The sequence below is a fragment of the Anas platyrhynchos genome, chromosome 3 (assembly GCF_047663525.1).
Source record: "Anas platyrhynchos isolate ZD024472 breed Pekin duck chromosome 3, IASCAAS_PekinDuck_T2T, whole genome shotgun sequence".
Taxonomy (NCBI): domain Eukaryota; kingdom Metazoa; phylum Chordata; class Aves; order Anseriformes; family Anatidae; genus Anas; species Anas platyrhynchos.
Genome location: NC_092589.1, coordinates 111,225,713 through 111,237,314, shown reverse-complemented (window position 1 = coordinate 111,237,314; position 11,602 = coordinate 111,225,713). Strand labels below are relative to the sequence as shown.

Here is an 11,602-nt window from a genome sequence, read left to right as displayed (position 1 = left end):
GAGCAATGTAAACATATCACGGAATCTAGTTTGATTAAAATGCGTGTGAGAATAATTTAAGCCACCCCTCTGTAATTCAAGCAAAGTGAAAGAGTTGTTCATGCATTCCATCCCCCAGGAGAAAACACTGTGAAAATTTATGCTAATCAGCAGTCTTATGGTCTCACTTAATAAATTAAAAGTCACTGAGCACCTGCACTGTAAAAAACATACTAAATCTCACATAAAACCAGCTTATACTTCTCTTCTGAGGACAACAACCACAAATTTTCACAGCTATTAAAATAAATGTAAGAAAATAAGGGCAAACAATTTAGCACTCAGTTACTGATAAATAGAACATTGGCAAGATCATATTGGCGGGAACCATGCAAAGCCCTTCCTCTTGCTTTCTGTCATCTACCCTCATCACAGCTAGCAATCATCACAAACTGCAAAGCAAAAGCCAGCAACCTTGGAATTTACATCTAACCATCATGGTTTTGGCTATTTTTATTAACATTTTAAAGTGGGGAACACTGAAATGATTTCCTCAAGAAGAGAAATTCATGTGTGAAATCCAGGACTGAGAAACTGATTCCTTTGAAAGTCCATTCAAAGCAGAGCGGGGCAAATTGCCTCGCTGTACTACAAAGTGAGAGATCGGACTTCTTTGTGACTTCACTGCAGGGACTTATCAATTCCATCTCAGCTGAAATGTAGTACTTGCAGTCGTCATTTTAACATTCACCCATGAGCTTACTTGCTGCTGGCAGAGGAATTTTATAAACAGTTTAATAAAATGTTGCACTCTGATCAACAGAATCTCAGGCACCTGGGCAGTACTTTGATAGTTTGAACACACACATTAGATAAACTGAGATCTGAAACAAGAAATGGCCTGCAGGGCTCGACACAGATTTCAGAAAAAGTGATGCTAGTTGTAAACAGGAATATGAAAACCTTATCAGATCAGGCTGAAAGTCCTTTCTGTCTTCGATAGCATCTACAACCAGCTGCCAAGGAAAGGGTAAGTACATTGTGCAGCTTGCCTGCTGCATCCATTCAGCCTCCAGAGGAATGATGGCTCTGGGCCTCCAAGCAGCACCTCCAAGCTCAACAGCCCCTGAGGGATTCCCTTCAACAAATCTGTCCCATCTTTTTGCAGATCCTGTAGACTTTTGGGAACTGTGACACTTCCAGTGAAGCTAAAAATATGTTAAAATGTTTTCTGTTTTGAAACTGCTGTCCCTTAGCTTGGTTTGCTTTCCATAGTTTCTGCAATAGACAAAACAATGAGGAATTACTGTGTACTCAACTCAGTTTCACACATCACTGTATGGGCTTCAGTCCTTACTCCCCCAGCCTCCGTCACCCATCAGCTTCAGACTTTCATTTTATTTAGTGCTCTCAATATGGAAAAGTTTCACAAATCTGAAAAACACTGTCACATCTATAGATTTTGTAGCATTATTATGCCTATTCTGAGAGGTGGGATCTGCCAGAACTGCTGACCACGTAGAAGTGAGCATATCATAGTCACATACAGTGAATGATGATGTCCATTTCCAGACAGTTACTAAATCTTATTTTGTTCTGGCTGCTGCTGAGCACAAAGCATCTGTTGTGATGCCAAGGCCTCTCTCAGGAACAGCAACCATTTCTTCAGAGCCTGTTCTGTCTAGGCACTGAGACTTTTATCTCATGCATCGATATTTATCTATCATCTTATTGCTCTATCAGTCAGAACTCTGAGGTCCTTCTGCAACTTGACAATAATTTTTTGTAACTGGAGCAATTCAGTCTGAATGACAATTTTTATTATTTCACCATCCATCTCCTTTTCTAGAGTATTTATGGATATGTTGAACTGTGCTGATTTTTGCACAAATTCCTGTACAATTCTACCTGTTATTCCATCCCATTTGGAAAAAAAAAAATGATGATTTACTCCTACCTTCTGTTGCCTACCTTTTGGCTGGGTATTTTACCCCATACGTAAATTTTACCCCATAACAGCCAAGCCTTTTAAGAGTCTTTTAAGAGTCTGATGAAGCCTCTTATTAAAAAGCCTTTTGGAAATCCGGCTTTCCTTGTCCAGATGTGGTCACCTGGCTCCTCCAAACATTCCCAAAGATTTGTGAGGGAGACATGACATATCTCTATGAAAAATAATGCTCTATCTGGCATACCATACTTATTCCCATTCCACTCATTCTTGTCTTCATTATTCTTTCCACCAATTTGTTCAACACATGCATTGACCTTACTGGTTCGCAATCATCCAAGTTCTTGTTAGAAACATTTAGATGTTGGATAACTGATTTTATTTTTTTATTTTTTACTTTCTCTCTACTAAAATTTCAACTTGAAAGATCTCTTCCAACATATATATATATATATATATATATATATATATATAAAAGGCATGAAAACCTTGCTAAGGTCCTCATAGCCAAACAGGGTTTGGTTTCTCCCTGAGCCTTCAAGCCTTGGGCACCCTACTGTCTGAGAGCATGCATGTATTTCCTTCTGCTTTTGAGGCCTTTTCCAAGCTGATCCTCAAAACCTTTTTCACTGATTTTACATCCTGGGCATCCAGCTTTATGCCCTTGTCTACTTTCCTGATTTTGACGTTTAAAATTTTGAGGGGCGTGTTCAAGCTTCTGTCACGCCTCCTTCCTTCACCTTTTGAGCACGGCTGCCTCACTTTCCTCTTCCAAACCCTCTTCCCCCTCCACCCAAGCTCCCAAACTACAACCCTGAGGCGAGGCCAACCCTGCACGACCCCAACAACCCCCCTGAGGGTGGATCTTCGGGGAGCCCAGCTCTACCCCTCCTCGTCCCTGGCGGAGCCCGGGGAAGGCGGCACCGCCTCGGGACCTCTCCCCGGCCGCCGGGGAGGAGCGGGACGAGGCGGGGAGGAGCGGGGAGGAGGAGCGGGGCCGCCCCCGGCCCACCCCAGCTCGGCCCCAGGCGGAAGGAGCGGCCCCGCCGCCCTCCGCTGCTCCCCGGCCGCCTGCAGCTGCCCGCCCCCGGCAGACATTGGGGGCGCCGCCGGTCCCTCGCCGCTGCTATGCTGGGCGTCGCGGAGCCCCCCAAAGGGGAAGGTACGTGCCCAAGCGATCTCTCCCCTCCCTTCCCATCCTTTCCCCTGTGCCTTCTTGCCTTGTGGGGGCCCTGCCCGGCTCGCTGGGCCTGCCCAGCCCTCGGTGGAGGCTCTGTATTTGGGGACAGGGGTCCCTGTTCCACCCCCCCCATCCCCGTGCTGTGAGCACTGGCCCTTACGTAACGGCAGCGCTGGTCCCCGAGCCGTGTTCCACCCTATAACGTTGGTAACTGCTGCTGTAACACATCCCCGTGCTTTGTACCTCCTCCCTGTGTTTGGTTTTTGTGTCTTTTCCCTTGGCTGGTTGTTAAACTTCAAGGGTCAAATCCTAAGGTGCGTCTCTCGTCTCACAAAACAACGGCGATAATGCTGTTTGCAGGGTTTTCCTGTAGTATCTCGCTACCTGTTTCTGCAAAACATCTCTTGCAGCTGACTGGTGCTGGTTATCTAGGCAGCAAGTTGCGAAGCAGGTAGGATTAAAAGCTCTGTAGCCTATAGATGTGGGAAACAAGATTATAAATGCTTATAAGCATAAAGTAAGCTGAGATTTCTAAGGGGAAAGAATGATGTTTTTTTTCTATTAGAGTAATTCACGTGGTTTGGGAAAGCAGAGAGCCTGGCAGGCGTACACGCCCTTCTCCATCAGTCTGGTCCCAGAGCATCATCACTGACCGCAGGCGTAGGCTTGAAGGTGGGTGCTGCAGCAGAGGGGTGCCTGCACCGGGCAGGGGGCGAGTGGCAGGGTCAGAGGTGGTGTAGGAGGTGGTACAGAAGCTGGTGGTGAAGGAAAATGAAGGTTGTAGAGTGCTGTGGAAGCATGACAGTTGTTGATGGCTTTCCTCCCGGTAACGCGTTTGCTGTATTTGTGAAAATGATGGAGCGACTTCTCTTCTTGCAACTCATGTATGGTATTAAACGCTTATCGTCGGAAGACTGGGACAGCTTGAATGATGCAGGCCCTCATTTGTCAAGGTGCAGCATGCTCCAGGCCCTCTGGGATGCTGTGATATTCAGCTAAGGTCTGAGAGTCTATCTGCATGGATCTGTTGTGGTATCTGTAAATGAATTTGTATTGTGGGTGAATCAGGGATTATAAGCCTTCAAGTGTTAGTTAAGCTTCTTGCAATTTCCTGTGTTCTCGTGGCACTTGTTTATGATGCTAGTGAAGGAAGCAGTCACATATTTACAGATGTAGGTAAGTCATAACATTAACAATTATTGTTTTCCTTTGTGGAGTTACTACAAAGGTTATATGGAAGCAGGTGAAATCAGCAGTCTCTCAAGAATCTTTGACAATGCCCTGAGCAGATGCTTGTGAAAGGGGCAAGCATATGTGATTCCTCTTTACCTCACTCAGCCTGCAACAACATGTAACCCAGGAACTTTCTGGAACGACTATACTGAAGACTTAAAATTCTACAGTGGATTTCTTATCCATGAACTTGTTCTTGCCTAGCACCCATGTGTTCCCAATATCTAGTGTCAAGGTGTTCTGTGGCTCAAATACTCACTAAGGATGAACTGCTAGTGGTTTTGAACTTACTACCTGCTACTTAATTTGATATTTCCTACTTTTTAAATTCAAAGAGACAGTGATGGGTTGTTACCTGTTTATGTGCTTCATCTGGTTTACAAATGCAACTATGATAAATTGTAAATGAGTAATCAAAAAGGCAATTGATTTTTATGATGTTTGTACCTTGGCTGGAAAAAGGGGAGGTCCCTATTTTGGGATAATGTCTAGGTTATGTTTGCCAAACATTAGGAGCAAACTCTCAAGGTTTAAGATTTAGTGTTGTTTTGTGTACAGTTGTACAGACAACAGATATGCAACATATAAAGGACAGTTAATATTTGCTTATTTAGATTGGGCACGTTGTTAATGGTGGCACAACTATGGCTTTTTTATTCTGGACAAACCACCGTGTAATTAATAGTGTGAATTTTCATTAAAGAGCTTGTCTAAATTGATTCCAGCTTACAGCGTGACAATATTTAGATGCTCACTAAGGTTTATAAACCGGTTACGCTGGGGGAAGCAAGTCATTCTGATAAAAGAACATTTATAACAGAAAAATGTGTAGTATGAAAGGTCTGAATTCAACTGAGTCTTTAGCTTGAAACAAACCTGGAATCCTAGCCTGAGTACACTGTGGATGAGTGCAGTGAGAACTGTTTGTTTACCTAGCTAGGTTTGCACAAACTCCTAATGCAGCTGTGCATTGTGTAAGTGCCTTGTTTTCATGTATTAGGTAACTGATGTGCCAGAACAGTGTCTCAACAGAGATGCTGCAAATCCAAGTGTGACAGGATTTCTTCCTTCAGTATCCTCGCTTCCTGCTGCTGCTAGTAGCCATGCTGTTCTTTCGTTGCTTTTCTTTTTCTGTCTCATCTGACTCCATTTACAGCCTGTTCCCTTTTCCTTTATTTAGACAGGTTGCTTACTCAAATCTCTTTTTTTTAGAAAAGAAACCAAAACAACAACAGCAAAACAAGTTGATAGGATTTTTTTTGTAGAAATCCACCCACACAAATTTTACCTTTTAGAAGAAATTGGAGCACTAATTGGAAATAAAACAATTACCAGGTAATAACTAGATTATATTTGCACCCCTGATGAACACATGCTTTGTATGTGTGTGTAATTGTACTTAGTCATGTGTTGTCCAGGGGTTGGTAGGACTATTTTGATGGGAGAAGTAGGGGCCTTGTGCAAAATAGTGGTGCTTCAGGGATTATTCTTGTTTTGAGGAACAAGCTATCACTGTTTCCAGCATGCCAAATCGACTTGGATCCTCCTGTTACTAGAACTGCCAGTCTGAATGTCAGAGCACAGATGCTTGGACAAACTTTTCAGCTATTGCACCACTTTCTCCAGCCTGGCTGTTCAGCTGCTGTCCCATCCGCGTTGTTAGCAGAATGATGAGCTCACCATCGCATCTTACTGGGAAAGACTCAGATTCTAGGACTTAGAATAATAGTACAGACAACTATAATATGTTATTGTAGCAACTCAGGGGGATGTCAAATGCTGTTTAATGTTCTTCTTTGTTGTCTCTTGTTTATGTCTCATGTTCATTGATTCTCCCATTTGATTGTCTTTTGCCGAGGGCTGCACAAGGCCTATTTGTTGTCATGCCTTGCAGTGCCTTCCTAGCCTGATGAGGCTAGTAAATGAATTTCAGAATGTACAGCTGCTGCAGAAAACATAGGCAGGAGGTGCTAAGCAGAAAGCATAGGTTGAGGGATAACTTCGAGAAATGCTGTTGAGACTAGTAAGTTGATCCACTGTAAGTAAACAGTCCTTTGACTAATTCTCTATGTCCTTGTTAGAAAGCAAGAAAACAGCAGTAGCTAGATACTCAAGCTGAAGGTGAGATAAACAATTGATGTAAGAACACGTGCAAGTTGAAATAATAGAACAGGAAGAGCAGAAAAAATTAGTGTTTTGAATTCAGAGCATGTGTTAGGCTTAGGGAGAGCAACTGATGCAAAAATATGGAAGAAAGTGAGAAAAAAATGAATAGTTCTGCAGAAAGATTCATGCTGCACAGCAAAGGATCAGGAAACCAAATGGAGGACAGCCTGATGCTAATAGGATCGGTGTATGGTTGTTAGGTTTTCTTTTGCTTTGATATCTGCTTCTTGCTAGTATTCATTATGCTCTTTGAGATTTGCCTTACTTAACAAGAAGAAAGAACAGACCTCCCCCTTGAGTAGTGAATATAATAGGTGGTGAAAAAGGAGTTGTTTGACATTAGATGAAGTAGCAACTGCTTTTTGCTTCTTTTGCCTGTCATTAATGCTGCTGAAAGATGGGCGTTTCTTCAAAATCTTAAATTTTAGGTGCTCTGGTTTAAAACCCTATAAAGATTAACATTACTTTAAATTCTAGCTTATTTTTGTTGTATATTGTCAATGTTACCTCTATGTGTTAAGCAGCAGTCCAACAGAAATGTGGCTTTTGTAGGTTGCTTGATACACAATAAAAAATAAGGGCGTAAAACATGTTTACAGAGCCAAATACTTGTTTGACTTACCTTGGTTTTTTTTCTCTCTTGAAAAAGTGCAAAACTCTCTGTTCCCTAGAGATAGCAGAAATTAAACATCAAAGGAGCATCATGTTTTTTTGGTGAGCAAGTGTTTTTCCCCAACCCTTAGACCAGAAGCACGCCCATTTGCGTAGGTACTTGGGAGTGTCGAGGGATGAGATGTTCAACATGAGCCAGCAATGTGCGCTTGCAGCCCACAAAGCCAACCGTATCCTGGGCTGCATCAAAAGCAGCATGGCCAGCAGGGCGAGGGAGGTGATTGTCCCCCTCTGCTCTGCTCTTGTGAGACCCCACCTGGAGCCTGCATTCAGCTCTGGGGCCCCCAGCACAAGAAGGACGTGGATCTATTAGAGTGAGTCCAGAGGAAGGCCACAGAGATGATCAAGGACCTGGAACACCTCTCCTATGAAGGCAGGCTGAGGGAGTTGGGGTCGTTCAGCCTGAAGAAGAGAAGGCTCCAGGGAAGGTTTATAGTGGCCTTCCAGTGCCTAAAGGGGGCTACAGGAAAGCTGGGGAGGGACTCTTTGTCAGGGGGTGGAGTGATAGGCCAAGGGGTGATAGCTTTAAACTAAGAAAAGATAGGTTTAGATTAGATGGAAGGAGGAAATTGTTTACTGTGAGGGTGGTGATGCACAGGCAGCCCAGAAGAGCTGTGGATGCCCCATCCCTGGAGGTGCTCAAGGCCAGGCTGGATGGGGCTTTGGGCAACCTGGTCTGGTAGGAGATGTCCCTCCCTATGGCGGCGAGGGCTGAAACTAGATCTTTTAGGTGCCTTCCAACCCAAGCCATTCTATGATTGTAGGTTTCAGGACCTTGTGAAAAGAGCATCAGCACAAACAAAAACTGAGGTCTTTGACAAAGGAAGAAAGAGATCAAACATAAAAATTGGTGTTTTGTTGCCAGAAATACAAGGAAATGTTACATGCCTTTGCCTACTGTGTAGGGTGCTATAGACCAACAGTTGATGCTTCCAGCTGTGAATGTTTTCATAAAGAATGCTGTAATGCCTTATAGCCTTAGCTGTTTCATCCTCGTGAGAGTAGCGAAGAATTCAAGACAGAGTGTGGTAAAAGTTCTGTTATCATTTATTTATGTTAATTGACAATAATTCCATTTGATTTTTCTGCTGTCACTAGTATGTGCTGAACTCTGTTAAAAGAAAATTCTCAGGGAGGTCTAAGGAGTGGTAGAAGCTACAGTGGGCTTTCCTAATCCATTTCCCCAGGGTTATTGACCATGATTAAATAATTTTGTATCAGACTAATGTAGACATGTAGTAGCATTATAGGATCTGAAAATGTTTTCTGATTTCTTGACTCTTTACCACCCCCCGCCCTCCCCCAAAACTGTCATATTGGTGCAAAGCACCTTCTTTGGATCATGGTTGATGACAAATATTATGGAAACAGTTCTTCTGTTGTAGTTGATCTCTCGTAGACAATGTTATAATAAAAAGCATTTGCAGCCATAGATCCCCTCTTCTGTCTGTAGCTCATCGGAGACATTCAGCAAACAGATCCATCTATTCCTGATTTGAATCCACACAATCTGGACCTTTTAAAGCTAAAGCTTTGATTCTTGAATTCTGCCTTGCTTTGCTGAAAAGTTTCTCAATAGTTGACATTATAGTTTTTGGTGCTTACAAGGGACCATTTGTCCAGTACAAAATTGATACCCAGAAGTTCTTTTCCTGTCTTCCTTCCTCCCCCAGGACAGCATATGCATTCTTGATGATAATAATAGCAATGTTATTAACTATAATAAAATCAAAGTTTTCTGATTGTACTGGAGGACCAGTTCTAAAACCAGGCTTCTTCATACACAGGTCTGTGCACAGTCTCCTGGACGATGTCTCTGTACAAGGTTCTGAAATGAAAACTAGCTCTGTTTTCCATTTTGCACTTCAGCTTTTTTATCATTACAGCTGTAAGCATTAATAAGCATTAATGTAGCCTGTACACCATTACCATGCATTTCACAGACATTTTTGCACAGTCATCAGTGAAATTCTTCTAACTGAGGAAGAAATGGTGTAGGGGGAAACGCAGGAACAAAACAAGCTAAGGGCTTCAGATTTCTAGGTCACTGACTGATCCCTGAATAAAAGTCCTAATTACTTCACTTGTTTTAGATGGAAACAGCCTACTGTTCTGAACTGTCTGAGGTATAGATGTTGTGTTTTACTGGGTTATTTCATTTAACTACATTGCTTCATTTGACATGTCCACTGGGCTTCCCTTGTTTTCACAAATAACACAACGGTTTTTACTTACTGCTTCAGCATGAAAGGGGCTAGCATGTCCTTTCCATCATATGACTGGCAGAATTTATACTGTAAAATAAGATGCTGAAATGTTTCAGTTTTACTTGCTACTTACTGTTGCTGCTTTTCTTACACAGAATGCAAGCCAAGATTTGTGACCGATGTCACAACAGCTTGCGAAGTCTTTGGCCTCTGCTTTTAGTTTTTCTACTGAAAATCTGGCATCTACTGTTTGTACTTTGTCTAAAGAAATTCTTGCTGAGCAGTAGGCATCCTGCATTCCACCCCTCATTCGCTGTTGCAGGTTTCCTACCAGGTCAGTCTGTCTGTTCCCGCTGCTACCAGCTCTTTGCTGTGAGCATGTTAGTTCCAGTCTGCAAATCAAGGAGCTTGTGTCAGGTCTGGATGGTTCTGTTCTGGGGGCAGTGTTGCAGAAACTGTTAGAGCCTTAGCATCTAGCAGTCAGCAGGAGCAATCCTACTTCCTATTTTTCCAGTTGCTCTTTCGCATTGCGATATTGAAATCAGTCACGTAAGCTCACCAATTAGGGTGTTTTTGTTTTTAAGCTGGTGCGGTTAATTGATGGAATACATCTGCTTCAGTTTCCAGTGTTTTTGGGGGGCTGATCACATTCCTTTTCTCTGACCTATATACTTTGTTGTTGTCATCTACTATATCCATGAAGCTCTCTGCTGCCTTTACTAGAAAAATTGGCTGAGATCCTTGTAGCACTTCATCCCTGATCTTTTCTGGTACTTCAGGGCTGTTAAGAATAGTAAAATGTTGGTTTAAAGAAACCTGTGGAGAACATTTGGTCCAACCTGTAGAGAAAGTTTGGTCCAACCTTCTATTCAGACCAAAATTATTTTGTCTAGCTGACTCTTAAAAACTTCCAAGGGTAGAGGATCTACTACCTCTCATATCTATCATCCATTCAATTTTTAACTGTTGGTCATTGTCCTTTAGACACGAGTCTTGCTTCAGCACCTGTATCATCTTGATTGTCATCAGCTTGACTCTCTCCAGTATGTTAATGAGAAGTCCAAAACTGGACAATGTGCTCCAGATGCATTCTTTCCAGTGCCAAGCAGAGGAATATGATCATACTAATTAACCAGCTGGCTACTCTGGCAAATGCAGCCTTGTATGTGCTTGCAAGGGCATGCTACTGACTCATCCAGTTTGTTGTCCATTAGTGTCTTTTCTGCAAAGCCACTTTCTCACCCATGAGCACCCACTGTGCTGCATTGGTTTATTGAACAACTGCAGGTGCAGGACTTTCTGTTTGCCATTGGATTTCATGTGGTTTCTGTTAGGCTGCTTTTCTAGCCTGTCAAGGTCCATTTGGATAGCAGCACGGCCCTGGAATGTTTTGAGTTGGTCTCTTTCTCCCTATCTCTGACTGGTCTTATGCACCAACCTGCTGAGAGTGCTTACTATCCTGTTGTACAGATAATTAATGAAGACTCTGAACAATACTGATCCTCAAGGGATATGGATAGTAAATCAATGTTCTTCTTTGTTGTGCAGGATTTTGTTGAGTCTTGTGGGTTAAGCTAAACAATATTTACTTTTCTCCCCTCATTGAGTCATTTGTCCTTCATAAAAGGCAGTGAAGTTATTCAGGCACATTGTGCCGTTGCCAAATCCATGCTGGGTGTTCTCAGTCACTTTTGTGTGCCTGAATACAACTTGGGAAGGATTTTTTGTGACAGCTTTCTGACAACTGAGTTGAGGCTGACTGGCCCTTAGTACCCTTCATCCACCATCTTGAACATGTGCGTTATGGTTGCCTTTTTTGGTGTTTTCAAGTGCCACCCTTAGTCACTGTGACAAATCAAAAGACAGAGAATGGACTCAAAGCAGCCTTGGCCAGCTTTTTGGGCACCCTTGGATGTGTCTTATATGGTTTTGTGGAAGAGCATATGTCAAGTGCGCTTCACTGTTTCCTTTTCCTTTACTTTGGTTCCACCACTGTTCTATGCAGGCAGGATCTGGTGACTCTCATGCGGGTGTACAGGCCTCACAGAAAGATCTGGACAAAGTATAGAGCTGGGCAGTCATCAGCAATATGAAGTTTAACAAGAGCATATGCCGGATTCCTCACCTGGGAAGGGACAACCATAGCTTTAAGTGCATGCCTGGGGGATGAGAGGCTGGAGAGCAGCTCTGCAGAAAGAGATCAGAGAGTTTTGGTTG

At 42.9% G+C, this 11,602-nt stretch overlaps 1 protein-coding gene and 1 long non-coding RNA gene across 4 annotated transcripts in view; one reads left to right on the top strand and one right to left on the bottom strand.

Annotated features, from left to right (window-relative positions):
- Positions 1-460: 460 nt before the first annotated feature.
- Positions 461-3,266, bottom strand: LOC140002260 (uncharacterized). Its single transcript, XR_011808592.1, has 2 exons — positions 3,148-3,266; positions 461-1,257 (listed from the first exon to the last, which is right to left on the bottom strand). It is a non-coding gene; the product is annotated as an uncharacterized lncRNA (long non-coding RNA).
- The window catches only part of LDAH (lipid droplet associated hydrolase), a 117,691-nt gene continuing 108,966 nt past the window's right edge, over positions 2,878-11,602 (top strand). Inside the window, exons 1-2 of one of the 3 annotated variants that reach the window (XM_013093357.5) lie at positions 2,878-3,089; positions 3,673-3,779. Coding sequence is in view for 1 of the 3 variants with exons in the window: in XM_005012903.5 (XP_005012960.1) it covers positions 3,056-3,089 (34 nt within the window). In the remaining 2 variants the exon portion in view is untranslated. Of the gene's footprint in view, positions 3,090-3,294; positions 3,422-3,672; positions 3,780-11,602 lie in introns of those variants that run through there. The other 2 variants (XM_005012903.5, XM_072036485.1) reach the window with 2 other exon arrangements.